Genomic DNA, 23,325 nt, shown 5'->3' on the forward strand with positions numbered 1-23,325 from the left:
CTGGTCTCAAACTGCTGACCTCGTGATCTGTTCACCTCGGCCTTCCAAAGTGCTGGGATTACAGGCATGAGCCACTGCGCCCAGCCGTAATTTCTATATTTTTAAAATAAAATTCCATTAATCCACAGGTGACAGATAAACAGCAGAATTTAAGGGATTTATTCACTAGATATCTCTCAACACCTACCTAAAAAGATAAATATTGATTCTAAAGATTCTTGACTTTCTCTGGCATTAGAGCTTAGAGCTCATACAGGTTTTTTTTTTTTTTTTTTTTGAGACTGAGTCTTACTCTGTCGCCCAGGCTGGAGTGCAATGGTGTCAATGAGATCTACTTTTTACTTCCTATAAGAGATGTGATAAGGCTACTGTATCACATCTCTTCAGTTAGAAGCAGCAGTCAAATTTAGATAATAAGTAAGTGGAATGAAGATGTGATAGGTATCACCATGCTTGCACTTTAACATGCTTGCATTTTAACGGGTTTGCATTTTAACAGATTTAAGAGATTTCACCAATCTCTGAAATCTCCCCAGGGATGTGGTGTTGCTTTTAGTATCAGTTCTAGGGACTGCCACTTGGCCATTCCTATGTTAACCTATGGGCCAGGGAACAAAATTGGCAATTTTACTGGTTGCTAAGAGTATTTGTTCCAATTGTATATTCAGAACTAATAAAATAACTTCAGAGTGGATCCCCATGTCTACAGGGACCACTGTGAGTTGGATCTGGGCTAAGACATCATCTATCACTTGATAGCTGCTTTGAGTCCCTCTGGAATTAGCACTGTTTAACTACCAGTTTCTAGTAATTGCTGAACCATCTGGGTATTTTCTTTTCCCCAGTACACAGTCTTGTAAATAGCCTCAGTTCTCTGTGCAGAAAGTTTGAAGGAAGATTTACAGTACATGCTGAACCCACTTTTGTTGGAAACTGGTTGAAAGATTGTGACTCTTTCTTGTGGCTACCAAAGTTGGGTTGCTGGTTAAAATACCTAGAGTTTTTTCTAAGATATGCAACCAAGCAACATTTTTGCAGGTAACCCATCCATTTCAATTCTAGGCTAATTTCAATTAGCCACTGCCAAAAGTCCTGTGGCTTAAAATATTGTAATATCCACTACTTCTTTTTTGCAATAAATGCACCCACCTGTATTCAGTGTTTAATTGCTGCTGTTTGGCCTGATACTCCAGGATTTCATCATCCCCATTGAAATCAGGCAGCACATCTCAATGGGGTCATTTCATAGTGTAATATCTGGTCTGCATTGGAGAGAAACCACAGCAGGATGCATATGCTCCTCTAAATAAGTATTCATTAATGCCTTAGTGAAGGGAGTATGCTCTGGCCCTTCTCAGGGGATGTAGTGAGGTATCAATATGCAGGTTTCATATGGTAAGTCCACTTCAACATTCCTAACTCCATATGCCTTTGATTGCGTTTTCTGCATTATACTAGGGATATTCTAGCATCTCAGCCTCATTAAATGTAAGACCAAGTCTCATCAACCAATTAAGTAAATGCTTAAAGCTACTTCTAGCTTTAAAACAAACACTGAATCCAGAAAATCTCGCTCAATTCATTGTTGTATTTTATTCTCTGTGGTTTAACACCCTTAGGATCCACTTCATAAGTACTCTCCAGGTTTCTGGAAATACATATTATCAAAATGTTGCAATTATTTTATGTAGAAGCTGCGCCTCTTACTGAATTAGACTTTGTATTTGCCCTTCTGAAACATGTTGAGATTTGACCTTAGTTATGGATCTTGAGACAACAAGGGTCTTGAGGGTGGATTTTAAGAAGAATGGCCATCCCTTTGTAAGACAACTGCCTCAGGCAAGGGCATTATAGAGTTTTCCAACAAGGGAAGGCTTAGGCACAAGAGGGAAAGGTATTTTCCACTTGCAGTGGAGGTTCAGGGTGACTCAGGAGTTTAAGATTTTCAGCTCTGTTTGGGTACAATCAGATGGTCTCATTCCAAGTTTTAGAGTTCCACTTCTTTGCAATCAATGCCCCAACTTTCAGTGAGAAACTTGATAAGGCTGTGGATTTACCTGGTAAGGCTGTGGAATTACTTGATGTTATAATTTTGTAATTTGCAAAATTAATATTTCTGTTTGACTTCCAGCAATAAATTCTTTGTTTATTAGAAAAAGTGATACTTTTAAGGCTAAGATAGACATTCTCTGGTTCTCTAACCATGACTTGAGCTGAGAATTTAAAGACGAGAGCTTCTCATTTTCTGTCTGTAGAGGCCCAGTGCATTCATAAGGATCCATCCACATCATAGTCCATATAATAATTATTACTACCATAATGCTCAAGTGAAGGAGCCACAAACAATCAACTACAGGGGATAATCTGATTCATCAGGATGGCACCATGTGTCATAGATTACTACCATCCCAATTCCCATTGGTAAGGAGTTTGGTGTAGCATTTAAGCTCAAGTTCACCAAACCACTTATCCAATTCTATCTTTGAGGAATTGTTTCCTGAGATCACTTCTGATATGAATTTCTGTATCAGTCAGGATTGGTCACAAGATAGAAACCACAAAATGGAGTTTAATATAAAGAATCATTAACCAAGTATAAAGTTACTAACTAGGTAACTATAAGGTAAGCATATTACCCTAAGGTATCAAGGAGATAACAAGAAGCAACTGCCACTACTAGGGCTGAGGGAACAAAGGGAAGAGATTGAACTTATTAAAACTTAGTAACCTAGAGGAGGGGTCCTGCAGAACTGAAATATGACTTCTGAAGAAGCACCGGCCAGCTTGTACTGGTGTCTCTGAACTCTGGAGAAACTGAACTACTTTCTTGGGAAGGAGCACTGGCTATTTGGTGTGGGAGTCTATACAAGGAAACTGGTTCTGGCAAATGTTGAAAACTGTAAACTGGCTTCAGTGTTCCCAGGGGAAAGAACTACCACTGCCAAGGTGAAGTAATACTCCTAGGATGATGTTCAGAGAAACAGCAAGCAGATTGGGAACAAACAGGTAACAAATAGAAGGAATAAGCCCCTTATTCCTCCTCCAGCCTTGCAGCCTCCCAGTATCACCTCCTATTAAGAGCATAACCTGGAGCCAACTGACAAAACCAAAATGTGGTTTGCAGAGTTCCAGCTCCAGCATCGCAAGAGAGAGTAAAGGTGGATTTGGAACTGAGGGTCAGTAACTTGATAACTAGCACATATATTTTCAACCTGTCTTCAGCCAGATGAGTTTTTCTGGGAATGTCATTGTTCTGGGAGAACTTGAGTCTCCTAAAACAGTTTTCTTTGGTTTCAGAGATGGGGAGGAGCAGGAAGTGGTCTTCTTTTGCTGTGTATTGAACTGAACTGGAGAGGTTTGACGCTAAAAGCAGCTAACCCATAGTGGCCAAGCTCAGTCTGTCCCTAACCTACATTCTGCACAAAGATACTAGGGAAAATGAATCCTTGCAATGAAAATTAGAGGAGAAAAAAGCCAGGCTTTCCTCAAAGGCTGCCCTTTTATACTTTTCTTGCTTCTCTTATAATCGTAAAATATCTCTCATTTTAAGCTGATGTCATTTTCAATTTTGATATAACATCTTTGTCAAGAGCCTGAAGGGCTGCATATAGAGGATGCTAATGTAGTAAGTGAATTAAACTGCCAAATATTGTCATTGAGGAGACGTATAAAGGAATAATTGAGATAATAAAGGTCAGAGCAATCCAACAAAACAATTCCAATCTTTAAAATACTGGAGGATGTCTCTGAGAAAAAATGAAATACGGATTAATACACCAGAATGAATTAGCAAGACAGAGGGACTGTTTCGCATAAAATACATAAATTAGGTAAATGTTTGTGATGGGAAATGTAATCTGATCACTTGTGGGTTTACGGAATATAATGCTTCCTTTTGAGTGTTTTAGAAACATCATTATGTATGCCTTGTGATTAATAAACTATCATTCTCTCCCTTTTATGAGTCCGTTTTTCTCTGAAGCTTTTATTGTGAAATGATTCTTCTTTTTAAAACATACTCTAATTCTCCCCACCCCAGTTCTTCCTTCTCCTCTTCCTCTTAATTCTCTTTAACCAAGATTTCATTCTCCAGAAATCTACATTATCAGATGTTTGCTTGTTCCTAGAAAAAATCCCCCATTGGTCCTTAAATCTTTTCCCTATATTAAGTCATTATTTATTAAAGGAGACAGCTGTTATTGTGGAGAGATCTCCAGAAGAGGAGTCAGTTTTTGGCTTTGCTGGAAGTTCTGAAAAACCCTTAAAAAGTCAGAATGTCTGGGTTTGTTTTCTTCTTTGTAAAATAAAGAAATAAAACTTCATAATTCCAAAGATTGTTTGAATTTCTAACATTGTTCTATTCTGGAGCTTTGAGGGAGTTTTTTTAGGATTAAGGACTACTGGCCTAACAAATACTGCTCACATGGAGGAAAAAAGCTTTTTAATTTAGGCAAACCCCATGGAAAAAAATGCCTATTGTTTAGATAACAAGTAAGACTCTTCCAAAATGAGGAATTTTTGTGACTTTCAATATCTAATGATCCCAAGTTCTGAGATTACAGTGAACTTTTTAAATGTAGTACAGAAATTTAAAATAGGTAGAATAGTGGTGATCGGTTGTTTTAAAGTGAAAATATAGGCATAGTGGTGCACTCCTATATTCCTAGCTACTGAGGAAGCTGAGGAGGAAAGATCATTTAAGCCTAGGAGTTCAAGGCTGTATTGAGCTATGATTATCCTGAAGTGAAAAAAGACAAAATGAATAAATCTAAGTTAATTTAATTATTATAGGTTTAATCTATAATAATCTAATTATTAATTGCTTAAATTAATAATCTTAATCTAATTGTTGTAAGTTTACTAACTGGAATCTCCAGAATTAGAAGTCCCATATAAGAGGAGATGGAGCTACAAGTAAATGTTTCCTTGAAGTGAAATCTGAGTAATAGGGAAAGGCCAAAAGTACAAGAAATATCTCTGTCTAAATCAGTTGAAGTCTGAAGTAATGGATAGAACATTGAAATGAAAGGCTGGGAAGCACTGTTTATTGTGGCAGTTAGGCTGCAGCATCTGTCATTCTATTGATCTGTTGGATTGATTCCATTTATCTGGTGGGCGAGGCCAGTGTCCCCTGACTACTTCACTTCTCTCTGCATTATTTGGAAAGGGTAGTCTTCTATATAAAAGAAGGCCTCGTTTTCCATCAACCTGCACTCCCCTGCTAGGACCTTAGCTCCCCTGCAAGGAGAGTAGGGTTAATATATTAGGTTGGTGCAAAAGTAATTGCGGTTTTTGCCATTTGAAAGTCATAGCAAAAACCGCAGTTACTTTTGCACCAACCTAATACTTGGTGTTATTTTTCCAAGAGAAATAGATATGTCTAATAAATTTTAATGACTCACTGATGTATTAATTCATTCAGCCATTCAATAAACATTTAGTAAGCATCATCATAGACCAGGCATTATGACAAGCACTGGTGAAGTAGCTGTGGACAAACCAGATGTGCCCCTGGCCTTGTGGAGCTTATGGTCTCTCTCATATTAGATTTATAATCCTCACTGGTCGTTCTGTCCATGTCCCTCCACTTCCCAAGCCTCCAGAAGAGTAGATTTGAGCGTATTTCTGTCATTGAAGGCGGTTTTTTTTTTTCTTGGCAGATTAAAAATTATGTATTACAAATCTTAGAAGAAAAATTTACAAGGTTTTACTGGCTCTAATACCCTTTTAATGACTGTTAAGATCACCCTCTGAAATTTTCTTAGGAGATTTCTTTGAGCAAAGCTGAGGAGTGTATGGGTTTGTGTCCTTTTATGTAGTGTAGCAATATGTCATCTCCTCCTCTCCCCCAATGCCCTTGTTTTCTTAATAAAACTGTCTTGCATTTAAGTTTCCTTTCTATCGTTCTGTGTAAGATAGAGACCTGGGATTATGAGAGAACTACGTAATGTTACTGTACAACTCAAGGAAAAGGCCAGAGAGGAAGCAATTTTTATTAATAATCCTACTGCAAATAATTATTAAAATAATATTCATTATTATATACCAGGCAGTGTGTCTTGAATTTCTAGTGAGGTACATATTCTTTCCCCGAGAATAATGCCTTCTTTATTGAGATCTGACAGAGTAATCTGCAAATTACAAGACCTTAAGTATATTATTGACTCATTGTTTCTTCAATGTGTTTTTTTCTTCTTGATTAATACATTACAGTTCACTCTGGATCAAGCTCAAATTCTTTTCACGGATTTAAAATTATTTTTATAATTTAAGACATGTACAGCTCCTTTTGAATTGCAGTGTTTGGCAGTGTTCTGTTATAAGCCTCCCAGAAATGTGAGCATATCGTCATTTCAAAGTGGCCTCTTTCAGAGCCTTGGCTGCTGCAGAAATTTGTCTTAGGAATCATTTGAATGAATACCACTTGTTGCTAATCCTTAGCAGTCTGAAAAAAATCCTATATCATAACCCAAGGATCAGGTGGAAATATGTGTGTTTTAAACGTACCAAAATGTTTTATGCTCTAATTCTTTTTAAAATATCACAAAATTTAGAATCTTATACAGTGGGTAGAAAACCTCTATTTCAAAAACAGCTCTTATTATGATTAGCTATTGTGATTATATTTTATAGTGTTACAAAAACCTTTTGAGATATCAGTTCTCTTTCGTGATTCCATCATGTATTAGAGTGTGGCCCTTTCTAAATGTCCCAAGACAAAACTTTACGTTGGAAAAGTCTTCTATTCCTTAGTTGAGATGGTTGCAGAAAGGGGTTAGGAGTCCTTTAGAAATCACATTCCAGAGTAGTATATCAGGATTCATTTTCTCAGACTTTTGCCACAAATATACACTTCTGGTAGATACCTGATTTTGAAAGTGGGCCTCCACCCTTTACTCACTCACTGAGTCAACCTTAGGACTCTTGAAAAAACACTGTGTGTGTGTCTTTGTATTATGGGAATTTTCAAACATACCCAAAAGTAGTGTGAAAATATGACCTTCCATGTCATTATATTCATCAGTTACCAACATTTTGCTACTCTTGTTTCATCTTTTTCCCCATTCTTTTTGTGGTTGTTGTTGTTATGGTTTTTGAAGTTTTTAATCCCACATACTACATTTTTTTACTCATAAACACTTTGGTGCATTTCTTACATTTTTAATGGTAGGTAAATTTTGAGACTAAAAATTGTTATATTTACTTTATTTTTGTTTTGTGTCTGAAATTAGCGTGGTTCCCATTTTTGTTCCATGCTGAGAAGTTTAGTTTTCTTAGGTTCATTTTTGTTTCTTCTTGACTTCCTCCAAAACCTTGTTTTATTCTTGTCATAGCCAGCAGTCATTATACTGGTTCCAGTATAAAGACAGAGCATGACAGCTACATAATTTATATGTATGGATAAGCAATTTTAAAACTTTGCTTTCATCGACCATTTTTATTTCCTGGGAGTCAGATCACTTGTGTAAGATTTTTATTGTAGTCATAAATCACCACTGTCCTATTAGAGGCTGTACAAATTTACTAATAGGAATGGAGTGACATTTTGAGTATAGATTAGTAAAAGAAAACTGGGTTATTGGGATAGACCTAGGCAAACATGATTTAGATTTTATCAGAGTTAAGAATTATTTTACTTGATAAGAGTCTCATGGATGTTTATGCTCTAAAAGTAAGATAAATTGGCTAGCTTTGAAAAATAAATAAAAGAACGTGGGAAAATCTTGATTGTTTCTTCTTTACTTTTATTGCTTCTATACTCAAATCAGCCATAGTAATTTCTCTAAGACTCTGATTCAGTGACTAATATCTTTCCAGCGGAGCTCCCACCTCCATATACAGCCATTGCCAGTCCAGATGCCAGTGGTATTCCAGTAATAAACTGCCGTGTGTGCCAATCACTAATCAATTTGGATGGCAAGCTTCACCAGCATGTGGTTAAGTGCACAGTTTGTAATGAAGCTACGGTAAGTGGAGATTTCCATTAGTAAAAATATAAATTGTTATTTGACATTTTATTCCTAAAGGAAGTACTTTAATAATGTTACTTAAAAGTATATGTGGGCTGGATACAAATATGGTAATCTTTTTTCCTGACTTTTCTTCTCTCTGTCTTTCATCATAGAATACCTTCCTGTGTTTAAAGCTAACCCCATTAAGAGAATTTCATGGTGAATTTAAATATAATGCCTTTTGGCTTTTTACTTTCAAAAACTAGACTGAGCATGGCAGTTATGTATAAATACCTTCAATATCTATCCACATCACAACTACATTCATTCTAGTTTTCACTAAAATGAAAATATTGTGTACTAAACTTCATTACAGTCATAAACTTTGTCCTATTTATGTGGAAAATTATTTAAAGTTATTTTATGTCTGTAGGATATCACTATTGTTTTTCTGGGCTTTTGTGATTATGCATTTGTTATTAGCATCTGTGCCAAAGTGTTTACAAATAGTTTGACATTTTATTCAATTTAGTTAATAGTAATTTAGGAATGTTTAAAATATTGAATAACACCTTTCCTTTTTTTAAAATTGAGCTTTGGGGAGCAACTAAATTTTCAGCAATATTTTTATAGTTTCAAGTAATAAACTGGTAAAGCATACACTGGTTTAGATGAAATATATTTATTTAATAGTTAGGCTTTATATATTAAATTTTGATTTCTTAAAATCTGCAATTAAGTATTAATTTTGTCTTTGACGTTCTAATTTTTTCTCTTTAGAAAATTCTAAAAAAAAAGTCAGCCAGGGATTATTGTGTCTTGAAGGACTGCAAAACATGAATACTTGACTTTATATGTCTTACAGAAAAATCGTAAAATAAAACCTTAACTCACAAAAGCAATTGTATTTCATTAGTTTTAATGGAATCCTTTCCTTTTTAAACACAAACAAACTTTGACAATCTGTACTTTGGTTAATTGCTGTGTTTGCATTTTCTTCCCTTATCCAGCCAATCAAAAACCCCCCAACAGGGAAGAAATATGTTAGATGCCCTTGTAATTGTCTTCTCATTTGTAAGGACACATCTCGGCGAATAGGATGCCCAAGACCCAACTGGTAAGAGATAAAGATTTATTCATTCATTCATTCATTTGTTCATTCAACAAGTATTTACTAAAGGTTCTTCATGGGCCAGGCTTTGTTCTAGAAAGAGTGTTTGTTTTCAAAGTCATTCCAGAATCTAGATTTTTTTTTTTGTTAAAGAAATGATAATCTTAGTTTGAACTTAGTCATAGATATTTGTGGGATATAATATTCTTAAATGAGCAATGAATGTTTTATTGATGTTATGTAAGTACTTAATGCACTATAATAAATCAATGACTCATTGAACTTATTTAAAAATAATGAGGTCAGGCCAGTGGTTCATGCCTGTATTCCTGGCAATTTGGAAGGCTGAGGTGGGAGGATCACCTGAAGCTGGTAGTTTGAGACCAACCTGAACAACATAGTGAGACCCCATCTCTACAAAAAATTAGCCAGGTGTGACAGCATGCACCTATATTCCCAGTTATTTGGGAGACTGAGGCAGTAGTATCACTTGGGCTTAGGTATTAAAGCCTGCAGTGAGCTATGATTGTGCCTCTGCACTCCAGCCTGGGCAACAGAGTGAGACCCCATCTGTCTCTCTCTCTCTTTTTTTTTTTCTTTTTTGACACAGTGTCTCAACAGGAAGAATCTCAAAGAGTTGACTCACTGTGACCTCTACCTTCTGCACTATAGCCTTCCCACTATAGCCTCCACTATAGCTGGGACTACAGGCACACACCACCACTCCCAGCTAATTTTTTGTATCTTTTTTGTAGAGACAGGATTTCACCATGTTGCCCGGGCTGTTCTTGAACTCCTGGGTTCAAGTGATCCCAAAGTGCTGGGATTACAGGCATGAGCCACCATGCCTGGCCCATCTCTTTAAAAAAATAATCAGTTAGTTTACTTTTGATATAATTAATCTTCACCTGGAAGTGTTTTAGTTATTTTTGTATATCTCACTGTATGTTATACTAATCTCTGCTGAATGTATATGTGCAATAAATTCTGGAATTATTCACCCATGCCCAGTACCATTATGGATGTACCCAGATACAAGTATATAGAGGCCTTACTTGTGTTTTTTTTTTCTGTGATCTCTCTGGCTTTTTGACCATTACATGAATCAAGTACAGCCCTATCTAATGATAGACTAGAGAATAGAAATGAAAGGAGGATCCTGTTTGCTTTCTTTTCATCTCTGATTAAATAGGCATCAAGGAATATCACACTGCTCAGAGAAATTTGGTTGTAACCTAGCCCTTCGGTGCCTTCATGGCACACAGATTTTTGTTGATGTAGAATATTTTTAACTTAGTCAGTCTTCTACCAAACTCAAGTTGGCTTCCGAGATAGGGAAGGGTAACAACTGTTTTCTAATTTGAACTTATAAAGACTTGGAAATGGCAGTTAAATGGTTGCCATTGATTAGGACCAATGCTATAATATATTATTCTGTCCCAAGTACAGAAAGACTCATATTTTGCTTTTGAAAAACTGACTATTGCTACTTTCTGTAGTTTTGCCTCCAGCTTGAGATTTCATTCACTTAATTTATAAAACAAGTATAACACATTTCATATTTCTGGCCTTATGTTGCAGGTTTTGCTCTCAATCCATTTGTGGGATAGTGAAGTTGTTTCCTTTCTCTTTTCATAGTAGACGGATAATTAACCTTGGCCCAGTAATGCTTATTTCTGAAGAACAACCAGCTCAACCTGCATTGCCAATCCAACCAGAAGGTACAAGGGTCGTGTGTGGGCACTGTGGAAACACATTCCTGGTAAGTCACTGGACATTTGTTATTAATCTGTAAATATAGGTCATGATCTTACAGATTAGACCACTGGTCATAGTCTTACAGTTTTGTCCAAATGCAAATTAATCAAAATATTAAAATAGAGCCTTATTTAGGCAGACAATCAGAAGTGCAGCTAGGATATAGGGCATCTTCTGTGAACTGGATAAAAGGTACGTGCTCTGATAGGTCCAGTTGCAAAAAGGATCCTCTCTATGTAGGCCAATGAGAAATTGTGCCCAGGCTTAGTTCCATGAGCATCTTGGCTTGGTGAGCAGCTGAGTCTTAGCTCTGCTCTCACCTGCTCAGCAGAGGTCAAAGTGCACAGTCTCATGCAGTAGATTTGCTTCATGGCTTCTAGATTCAGGAAAAATTGAATCATAATTTATCAAAAATTTTCTGACTTTTGTAAATTATTCTTGGAGCAAAGGGAGTTAACACTGTTACCCATAATTAGGTAAAACCATTAGATAAAGAATAAGAAAGTATAAGTAATTTGATATGAGCAAAAGTTATAGAAGTTCTGTTTTACTACTTCTAACTTAAACTTAGTTTGATTTTTTTAAAGTTAAATTCATAATTAACTTACCCTGTCAGGAAGGATAAGGACAGGTTTTCTTTTATTGTTCAGCCCATATAGGAGACAAAAGATTTTCTTTAGAACTTGAATATGAAAAATATTTATCAGAGTATACACATGGGAGTCTATAAACAAAAACTCTTGTCACTAAAACATGAATGGGCTTAAGAAAATATAAGTGATTTGCTTTTTATTTGTAATTTTACTTTTATTAAAGAACTTTATGTATATAGTTCTAAATGTCAAACGGGACTGCAGTCTTCTCATTTAGTTGACCCCCAGTTACTGTTCCTAAAATGCTTTCAACTCTTTCAGCTGCTTTATTGATAGTCACTTCTATGTGTTTATTTTTTAATTTTTATTTATTTATTTATTTATTGAGATGAAGTCTCACTCTGTTGCCCAGGCTGGAGTACCGTGGTGTGATCTCAGCTCACTGCAACCTTGCCTCCCCGGTTCAAGTGATTCTCCTGCCACAGCCTCCCAAGTAGCTGGGACTACAGGTGCACACCACCACACCTGGCTACTTTTTGTATTTTTAGTAGAGATGGGGTTACACAAGGTTGGCCAGACTTCTATGTGTTTAAATTGCTTGCTTATCCTTTTTCTATTTGATTAAGCAATTTTAGACATTACCCACTAACTAGTAAACTGCAAGATGAGAACTTAGCACTCATACTGCCCTCCCACTCATATTCCTTTCCTTGCTTTCATACTCCCAAATTGCAACATTTTGTTTAATTAATACTTAGTGCTTACAATTTTTATGATTAGGTAAATTATGTTCACAGATGAACCAAGCAATATGGTACATTTTTCTTGTGTATGGATTTTAACATTTCCTTGGACTTATAAATAATTGCCCCCTCCTTTGGATTTAATTTTCTATGTGTAAATCATTCATTCTTCTTATATTCTTGTGTAGAACTATAAAATACCTATTATTATAATTAAATGCATCAAGGAATCTATTATTTAGGCTTCCTGCTACATAGTTGTCATCCTTCCCTTCACCATCATCAGGAAAACTCCTTTTACCGCCTTCCTGTGTTGGATCCCATGCCATCCTCACAGTTTTGGTTTATTCCTTCATTTTGGTGGAGCACATTTACTCTGCTTTCTGAGACAAGATGCAGGGAAATATATTTAAACTCTTTTTATCTTAAGTAGTTTTTAATGTGATCTTACATTCACTTTATAATTTGTATAGATATGCAATTCTAGGTTGCCAGTTGTCACCTTTCAGAAACTTAAAGTCTTTGTTCCATTGTTAAATGAGAAGATCAACTGCTATTGTGATACCTGATCCTTTTGATATGACATGTTTTTTCTTCTTTTTCTTTTTCCTCTTTCATTTTCTTCAGTGTTCTGACATTTCATGAGGCTGTGTCTTAGTGAGGGTCTTTTTGAACTCATCATTTGGATATTCAGTGGGCCCTGTTACTGTCCATTCCATTTTTTTGTTTTTAATTTTGTTTTTTAAATATTATTTAGTGGGAAACTTCTTCATTATATCTCCTCATCTTAATTTAAAATTTTAATTTCAGATGATCTAACTTAATTTTTAATTTCTAGAAGCCTTTGTGCTCTGATTTTTTAATAGCATTCCTTTTTCATGATATCTTTGTAAAAAGTAAAGTAGAGGTTCCTCTTCAAAGACTGTCCTCCCTGTCTAATTAGGAGTAAATAGTAACTTTTCTTAGAAGCAAAATTTATTCAAAGACCTCTGCTAACATTCTTAAATATCTGCTAGCCGTAATAAAGAAATCAACGTACTTTATGTTCTTAGCTCCCACAATGTAGCCTAAATATTTGCCATGGCGTGATTATACTGGTCCAAGCAAGCATTAGGTCATAGCCTGTTCCTCTTTTTATTTGAAGGTGTTTTTATCTTTCTCAGCATTCCACAAGTTACTTCCTCCTTCCTTTGTTCTCCTCTGCCTTTGCCTATATTAAAAAGTTCTAAGTTGCTAGCCAATGAAGACAAATACAGAATGTGAAGTCCCTGTTCCAGCCAGTGGAAACCAGACACAGCAGTAAGGTAGACGTGTCAGGTTATAAATGACCCTGTCTTCTTTATTCAGTGTACTCTTGTGGCAAAACTGCTGGCAAGTGTACCCTTTCTGCAGAAAGTATAAAAATGGCCTTGCTGAGAAATTTAAATTTATGTTTATGGTACCAAAGAACAAGCATTTCAAACATCTTTCTGAAGCTATTAATTATATTTTTTCTGAGGTATTGTTCTTCTTCATGCCTTATCTCTATTTTCTCACTACTTTCTCTGTTTTTCTTTTGATAGAAGTTTTACGCAGAAGTTTATATTTAAGAGCAAGTCACTGATTGGAGTTTCTATGTATGCAGGCAGGGGATAGGTGAAAACTTTCTCCTCCTCCTCCCTCTCCTTCTCCCCCTCCTTCCACTCCCCCTTAACTTCTTCCTCCTCCTCCTCCACCTCCTCTTCTTCCTTTGTAAAGCTGTCAGCTATTAGTATCAATTTGTCTTTTTTTCTTTAGGGCAGATTTCTCTGGGGAAGGATCCTCAAGCCTTTTAGGAGCTAAGAGAGGTAATAGGGGTGAAGCTCTTACCCACTTTTCAGACAGTAGACATTAATTGAATTTTAGAGTGACTTTTTGTTCTTGCCGCCTTCTGTGCCCGGTGTTCCTGGTCCACAAGCTCTGTAGTCCAATTTCTCTACAGAATAAATCATTCTTCTCTTAATGTATTGGGGAAGGGTGATTTTCTAGTTTTGTGAGAATTTACAATCAATACTTCTGTGTTTTTCCCAGCTTTATTGGTTTATATTTGACAAACAGAAATTGTATATTTGAGGTGTACAGCCTAATTTTTTGATATACATCTATACTGTGAAATGATTACCAAAATCAAGTTAATTAGCATTTTGATTACTCTCTGTGTGTGTGTGTGTGTGTGTGTGTGTGTGTCTTTGTGGTAAAAACACTAAAGATCTACCTTCTTAGTAAATTTCAAGTATATAATACAATATTGTTAACTATAGCCACTATACTGTACATCAGATCTTCAGAAATTATTCAGCCTGCCTAACTGAGACTTTGTACTCTTTGACTAAAATCTCCCCATTCCTTACCCACCTCAGTGCCTGGCAACCACCATTCTACTCTCTGCTTCTATGAATTAAACTATTTTACATTCCACATATAGGCATGATCATGCAATGTTTGTCTTCCTTGTCAGGCTTATTTCACTTAGCGTAGTATCTTCCAGGTTAATATATGTTGTTACAAATGACAAAATTCCCTTCTTTTTAAGGCTAAATAATATTTCGTTGTATGCATATACCACAATTTCTTTATCCATTCATCTGTCGATGGAGATTTGGTTGTTTCCATATCTTGATTTTTATGAATAATGCTGCAATGAACTTGGGATTGTGATACTCCTACTTTATCCTTACCCCAACCTCTACCTTTAAAAGTATAGGTCAGCAATAGCTGACCTATTCTGGGTCTTTCAGTGTGAAGCAGCCTGCCATCATTGACTTATCTCTCTGTAGGTAGTTAAGTTTCTTTTCTTTTTTTTTTTTTTGAGACGGAGTCTTGCTCTCTCCCCCAGGCTGGAGTGCAGTGGCGCAATCTCGGCTCACTGCAAGCTCCGCCTCCCAGGTTCACGCCATTCTCCTGCCTCAGCCTCCCGAGTAGCTGGGACTATAGGCGCCCACCACCACGCCCAGCTAATTTTTTGTATTTTTAGCAGAGACGGGGTTTCACAGTGTTAACCAGGATGGTCTCGATCTCCTGACCTCATGATCCACCTGCCTCGGCCCCCCAAAGTGCTGGGATTACAGGCGTGAGCCACCGCGCCCGGCCGGTAGTTAAGTTTCAACATCCCTTTCACTAAGTGAGTTGCGAAGTCCATCTGCTTTCCATTGTCCAAAAATCTGAAGTCATATTCCATCTTTTTTTATCCTTATGGTATTATACATTTCAAAATTCATTTACTATTATTTTAGTCAGGTTTGAAAAAAATGGAAATGCATGCATTTATTCAATTTACTATATTTAACCAGAATTGCTAGGATTTTTCTGATTTAGTAGGGTAAGTCTCCTTTGTTACATTTATATATTATTGATTAAATCCGTGACTAAGTACATAAATTAGAAAATATACTTGGTGGGGATAGGTAACAACTTTCTTTTTAAAAAATCACTACAGGCTGGGCATGGTGGCTCATGCCTGATATTCCAGTGCTTTGAGAGACCAACATGGGAGGCTCGCTTGAGGCCAGGAGTTTGAGACTAGCCTGGGCAGCACAGAGAGACACCACCTCTACAAAAAATTTAAAAATTAGCCAGGGGTAGTGGCATGCACCTATAGTCCTAGCTACTCAGGAGATTGAGGTGGGAGGATTACCTGAGCCCACGAGTTGGAGATTGCAGCAAGCTATGTTCATACCACTGCATTCCAGCCTGGGTGATAGAATGAGACCCTCTCTCTAAAATAAATAAACAAAAATCAGTATATACTGATTTAATATAAGCTAACACACTCTATAGTTACCAATAGATATTAAATGAATTAACTAAATTAAATATATAAAGCATATTTGTTATTTTCTTTTTCATACGTGAACAAACTTTTGGAAGTAACACTTTTAAAATCTTCAATATAGATTTGTTTCAACCTACTTCTGGAGATCTCCCTTCCACAGCTACCTTGCATTCTTTCCTGTTATGTTTTATATTCCAAATATTTGCCATGGATAATCCTTGTAGCCACGTTACAAAAGGAATGATTTTATTTATTCAATTATATATATATTGAGTGTGTACCAGGCACTGAGCTAGTTACTAGGGAAACGGGTGAACAGGAAGCATAGTCTCTGCTTTCATGAAATTTTCTAACCTGATAGGAGACGAATGGATAGCAAAGACACAAGCCTGAAGAAGCACAAAGCTAGAATTTCGGCTTTTATTTTTCAGGAAAGTGATGATGATAGTCAAGAATAGAATAAAGAATTTGAGAGAGAATTGACTGTATTAATAGGGTAGAAAAGGGAATGAGGAAAAAAGAACAATAAAAAAGACAATCGTTATAAAGGTTTATATTTAATTTTTAGAATCATCTGGCAATGAATTCTAGAGAATGCTCTAAATTGAGAGTGTAGATAGATATGTATGTGCCATGGTTTTTATTATTTTAAAAAGTAATTTATACATTTAGATATTTTTCCCTAAGAAGAAAATTACTAAAGTAATGTGCAAGCCAGAGACTTACTTCTAAAGCTGGCTCTTTCAGGGACTAACTTCTAAAGCTGGCTCTTCCTTACTTAACATTCAGTGCAGGCAAGTGAATCATATTATCATATTAGCAGAGTAATTATGATTTGAAACTTTAATTCTTTAGCAAGAAAAGATGTTGTGGATTAAAATACAATATTTAAAGATGATTTCAAAATTTTCTAGAAAATAAAGTTTTTGATGATTAGGGGAACACTGTACACACCTATAGGAGAGGTACTGGTTGCTTTTGAGAGTTTTGGATTAATGAGAGATGCTCAGTGTTATGAAGAATACACTGACTACAAAGTTCTTGGAGCCTTATCCTTATTATTATGCTGATCTTGAATAGTCTCATATTCTCCATAATATGTTATTTGCCCTTCACACTGTTAATTATTAGGTTAATTCATTTACTCATTTCCTACTTTGTTTTAGACTTAGCTTGCAAGGTTCAAAGCAATTGAAATAAGTTACAAAGATACATTAAATTCAATATGATTGAAAATAAAATGTGAAAAAAATCAGGAAAAATAATAATTAGGGCAGAAAAAAAAAAACAAAACCTGAAGTCATGCATAATATAAGTATGCTAATATTTAGTCTAATACAGTTGATAAAATTAGGCTGAATCTTAGCTGAGTTTTCTAGAGTCAAAGAAAAGAAGAAAATACGACCTGTGAAAAAATATTCAAGATATTTTATTGAAAAGATCACATAGGAAATGCTTTTCCTGAAATAATGAGCTCTCTCTCTCCTGCAAGAGAATTCTCTCAAGGATTAAGATAAAAGAACTATTGTGTGTGACAAGGCTTTTATCATTTTAAAAAATTTATACTTAAAAATAATTTAATTTTGATATTTTACCCCCGGAAAAAAACACAATTGCTAAAGTAATATGCAATCTAGAGAATAGCTTCTCTATATTCTCACAGCTTCCTTCTGTTTATAATAACATCTTTTAATATACCAGTGTTATAATGCTGAAGTTAAATTTTCTAGGAATTCACAATATTTACACTATTCATATCATAGCCTGTCTGGGACCATGGATAAATTTAGAAAAGCTAGATTTGTGTCTTCCAAAGTGTATTCAATGGCAAATTCATTTTATAGGTTAGTAACAGGTGTTTGTGAGTAAAGAGTTCCATGTTCATTGGAAATTGCTAGGATTAAAAAATTAAACAGAATTTAAAATAGGATATTCTTTAGCAGTTTTAGCATATACCATTGTATATATTTAAGAGGGAGTTTTTATATTGTATGTCCAAACATTTTTTACCCTCCAAACCATTTTGAGATCATCTCGCCTGAGTGGTGATTTGAAGGACATTGTTTGAAAAATAATTTCCCAGAAGAATGAATTGACTTATAAAGCCTTCAGCTAGTTCTCCATGAATGCAAAGAAGTTTCTTAACACAGCTGAACAGCAGAGTTTACTGTTACTTTTCTGTAGGGCCCATGGTCTCTGTTGCTGATGAAAGGCATATCCAGGTACTTTGTCAATCAACATTGACTGAGGGTTGTTGTTCTTTAATAAAAGCGAACACAACTTGGTTCAAAGTTTACCCTGAAGTGGGCCAATTTAGTACCTTCAGGCAGGATCAGATTTTTTTCATTTGTATCTAGGGACAAATGGGTGCCATAGCGGGGGGGGATAACAGTTTTAACTTGAACATATTTCAAAGTGTTACCAGTTGCCTATTGTATCTATGTATCTGTGTATGTATGTATGTATGCATGTATCTATCTATCTATCTATCTATCTATCTATCTATCTATCTATCTATCTATCTAACTCGGTAAGATACTATAAAATTAAATTAGTAGTTTTAAGCAATATAGCTTTTTTTTTTTTTTTTAAACAAATCTTCTAAGATTAGTTCCAAAATATATCTTGGGGAAACTCAATTTATCCATTACATGTTATAGAATAGTTAGAAATAAGTCAAATATTAGAAGATCTCTACTAAAAATGATTGGGTTTTAGAGAAGTTGCTTTTAATCTTGCTGATACAATTAAGATTTTTTTTTTTAGTCTAATGGGACTTAAGGTCTGGCAATAAAATTTTAAGAATCCAGAGGCCAGATTTTAGATGAGAGAACAGTACTGAGTCAACTTCTTTTCCAAAGCATAAGAACTGGTGTTCATTTGGATAAATTATAAGAAAATTATTCTAATAATAGATGCTTTTTGTTATTAGTCTGCTCCATTTAAGTGAGTACTTGCAGATAACAGCAAAACCAGATGTGGTAGGTTGCTGGCAATGTAATACATTAATTACAGAATAAAGTCCCCACTGTTTGTCAGTTATCATTGATTTTAGAGCCTTATCCTTATTATTATGCTGATCTTGAATAGTCTTATATTCTCCATAATATGTTATTTGCCCTTCACACTGTTAATTATTAGGTTAATTCATTTACTCATTTCCTACTTTGTTTTAGACTTAGCTTGCAAGGTTCAAAGCAATTGAAATAAGTTACAAAGATACATTAAATTCAATATGATTGAAAATAAAATGTGAAAAAAATCAGGAAAAATAATAATTAGGGCAGGAAAAAAAAAAAAAACCTGAAGTCATGCATAATATAAGTATGCTAATATTTAGTCTAATACAGTTGATAAAATTAGGCTGAATCTTAGCTGAGTTTTCTAGAGTCAAAGAAAAGAAGAAAATACGACCTGTGAAAAAATATTCAAGATATTTTATTGAAAAGATCACATAGGAAATGCTTTTCCTGAAATAATGAGCTCTCTCTCTCCTGCAAGAGAATTCTCTCAAGGATTAAGATAAAAGAACTATTGTGTGTGACAAGGCTTTTATCATTTTAAAAAATTTATACTTAAAAATAATTTAATTTTGATATTTTACCCCCGGAAAAAAACACAATTGCTAAAGTAATATGCAATCTAGAGAATAGCTTCTCTATATTCTCACAGCTTCCTTCTGTTTATAATAACATCTTTTAATATACCAGTGTTATAATGCTGAAGTTAAATTTTCTAGGAATTCACAATATTTACACTATTCATATCATAGCCTGTCTGGGACCATGGATAAATTTAGAAAAGCTAGATTTGTGTCTTCCAAAGTGTATTCAATGGCAAATTCATTTTATAGGTTAGTAACAGGTGTTTGTGAGTAAAGAGTTCCATGTTCATTGGAAATTGCTAGGATTAAAAAATTAAACAGAATTTAAAATAGGATATTCTTTAGCAGTTTTAGCATATACCATTGTATATATTTAAGAGGGAGTTTTTATATTGTATGTCCAAACATTTTTTACCCTCCAAACCATTTTGAGATCATCTCGCCTGAGTGGTGATTTGAAGGACATTGTTTGAAAAATAATTTCCCAGAAGAATGAATTGACTTATAAAGCCTTCAGCTAGTTCTCCATGAATGCAAAGAAGTTTCTTAACACAGCTGAACAGCAGAGTTTACTGTTACTTTTCTGTAGGGCCCATGGTCTCTGTTGCTGATGAAAGGCATATCCAGGTACTTTGTCAATCAACATTGACTGAGGGTTGTTGTTCTTTAATAAAAGCGAACACAACTTGGTTCAAAGTTTACCCTGAAGTGGGCCAATTTAGTACCTTCAGGCAGGATCAGATTTTTTTCATTTGTATCTAGGGACAAATGGGTGCCATAGCGGGGGGGGATAACAGTTTTAACTTGAACATATTTCAAAGTGTTACCAGTTGCCTATTGTATCTATGTATCTGTGTATGTATGTATGTATGCATGTATCTATCTATCTATCTATCTATCTATCTATCTATCTATCTATGTATCTATCTATCTATCTAACTCGGTAAGATACTATAAAATTAAATTAGTAGTTTTAAGCAATACAGCTTTTTTTTTTTTTTTAAACAAATCTTCTAAGATTAGTTCCAAAATATATCTTGGGGAAACTCAATTTATCCATTACATGTTATAGAATAGTTAGAAATAAGTCAAATATTAGAAGATCTCTACTAAAAATGATTGGGTTTTAGAGAAGTTGCTTTTAATCTTGCTGATACAATTAAGATTTTTTTTTTTTAGTCTAATGGGACTTAAGGTCTGGCAATAAAATTTTAAGAATCCAGAGGCCAGATTTTAGATGAGAGAACAGTACTGAGTCAACTTCTTTTCCAAAGCATAAGAACTGGTGTTCATTTGGATAAATTATAAGAAAATTATTCTAATAATAGATGCTTTTTGTTATTAGTCTGCTCCATTTAAGTGAGTACTTGCAGATAACAGCAAAACCAGATGTGGTAGGTTGCTGGCAATGTAATACATTAATTACAGAATAAAGTCCCCACTGTTTGTCAGTTATCATTGATTTTATCATGCATAATTTGTATTAAAATGAAAAACACTATAAAATGATAACAGTGGACTAAACAGTCTCTTTAGGGGTCATCTGAAATACTGAAATTCCTATGTTAGTCTGTTAGGCTAAGTCTTGGATTTTGAGTTACTCTTGACTCAAAGGTTTCATAATTGCCTTCTCAAACCAGTTTGCGTCTTTTAACTATGAAAAACTTAAATTTGTTATTTATAAATAACATTTGAAATGACATCACAAGTTCAGTAACTATCCTAAGCCTATTACAGAAACATAAAAAAGCCCTTAATAATAGTTCTATATTCTTCCACTGCTTAATGTTCTGTACCAATTTCTGTAGAAATCTATATTAGTATCTGTTTAGCACATTAACTCAAGAATTTTTACTTTAAGAGCAGTTTTAAAATAAATCAACTTGTTACAAATTGATATTATAAGTAATTCTGTCATTATAAGTAATGAGAGAAATACTCACTCTTGCTTGAAAAATAAGTGCCCTTGGTTTGACATTTGCAGATGTTTAAAAATAATCATTTTGTAAAGAGAGTGAACATTCATGTAAAGTTTTATTTCTCTTTAATTTATCTTGGGACTATATGTTCCTGTTGTGACTAAAAGAGATCATAACAAGGTTAACTAAATTTTATGATATTTGAAATAAAAATGAAGAGAAAGTAGTTTAGGAAACCCAAATTTATATGTTCTTTTCTTTAATCATAAAAGAAAAAGGTATGCATCAGATATTTTCTAAAAGATATCTTCTATTGTGTGGAAAATGTTTGAATATCCACAAGTTATTGAAACCTCTGTATCTAGAATTCGAGCCTTCTGAAAAGAAAAATTGATGGCCTAGATTCCCAAATGAAACTTAATTTTAATAAAAATAAGTTGTTTTGATGATAAACTGCCAAAGTGCTTAAAGAAAATTTCCCAAAACTATCAAGGAAATACACCCTTTATAAGGAGGTATATAGAAAAGCAAACAAGATAGAAGAAGATTGTTAGAAAGTCATTGAACAAAATGTATTTCATGGGATAAAGATTTACTTTAAATTTATATTGCATATTCTTTCAAAGACTATCTATAACCAGTAAATCATTTCAAGTATCTGAATAATACTCATATGAGGAAGGTAGCACATTTATTACTTACACTTACAGGAAGAAAATTGTACTAAGCAGTATGTTTTTGTTACATTATATAGGCAACGACAGAACAGAAAACAGTTCCCGACTTCAGTACTACCTGTATCTAATTCGTTTAGTTTATGTACTTAGTGAGTTTCTCACATAAGTAGAATAGTTTAATTTTAGTAATGAATCTAAATATTCAAGTATTTAAAAGGCCAGCCCTGAAGACTTAAATAAAAATAACTTTGATGGTATATGAAATATGTTTTTATTCCCTGGAAGTGAACTGAGACTTACTGAACAAGATGACCCCAATTATGATATTATATTCAGTATTCATGTAAAGCAAACCTAGATTGCGTCAGAGCATTGGAAAAGTCATGGGAACTATTTCAGAGGAGGATCCCAAACTGTATTTTAAGAGAGGGAGAGAAGTGTTGGAGGGAAAAGCTCATGTAACCGTGAGAAGGTGATTGCTTCTGTTGTGATCCCTGATGACATTTAAAGGAAAAGAAATGTCTTATCAGATTGGATAGTTTTCAGTTGTTTTTCTTTTCAATTCCTCTCTTTATTTATTTTACAGTGGATGGAACTGAGGTTCAACACTCTGGCAAAATGCCCACACTGCAAAAAAATGTAAGTTCCTTACCATTGGAAATACTATTGAGAAATACTTAAGACAAATTTGAAGAGTTCAGAATTTTCACTTAAGTAGATTTTGATTTTAAGACATGCTGTGAAGTGAATGCATGCCAATATATTTATGCTTTTTAAGGCTAAAAACAAGACATCCTAAAACAAGTATATCCCATTTTGAAATTAAAATGATTAGACTTGATTATCATCCCCTAAAGGAAAATCAGTTTCTATTATAAGAAGTGAAATCGCTAAAATTATCAGTAACCTGGTTAGGAGATTATAATCCATTACAAATAATCCAACATTTACATTAATAAAATGGGCTGTAATCTAGGAGAAAACTCAAATTGTTCTGGACTTCATAATTAGGTAATTGTTGGCCTTTTTCATCTCCTGCCTAATAAGATTATTACTGATGGCAACGTTTATATAATTATTTGTCTATCTTAACAATTTAGCCTATTTCTCTCTATTCCTAAATGATATACTTGATGAAAATAATATAAGACAATATAAAATGAAAAATAATAGAAGAT

At 34.4% G+C, this 23,325-nt stretch overlaps 1 protein-coding gene across 3 annotated transcripts in view; it reads left to right on the forward strand.

Moving 5' to 3' along the window:
- The window catches only part of TMEM55A (transmembrane protein 55A), a 51,263-nt gene that overhangs the window by 11,732 nt on the left and 16,206 nt on the right, over positions 1-23,325 (forward strand). For 2 of the 3 annotated variants that reach the window (XM_011970100.1, XM_011970099.1), the window contains exons 2-5: positions 7,819-7,967; positions 8,963-9,069; positions 10,702-10,825; positions 22,734-22,786. In XM_011970100.1, coding sequence (XP_011825490.1) covers positions 7,819-7,967; positions 8,963-9,069; positions 10,702-10,825; positions 22,734-22,786 — 433 coding nt within the window. Of the gene's footprint in view, positions 1-7,800; positions 7,968-8,962; positions 9,070-10,701; positions 10,826-22,733; positions 22,787-23,325 lie in introns of all 3 variants that reach the window. The other variant, XM_011970098.1, reaches the window with a different exon arrangement.

Source organism: Mandrillus leucophaeus, unplaced genomic scaffold (assembly GCF_000951045.1).
Source record: "Mandrillus leucophaeus isolate KB7577 unplaced genomic scaffold, Mleu.le_1.0 Scaffold928, whole genome shotgun sequence".
Taxonomy (NCBI): domain Eukaryota; kingdom Metazoa; phylum Chordata; class Mammalia; order Primates; family Cercopithecidae; genus Mandrillus; species Mandrillus leucophaeus.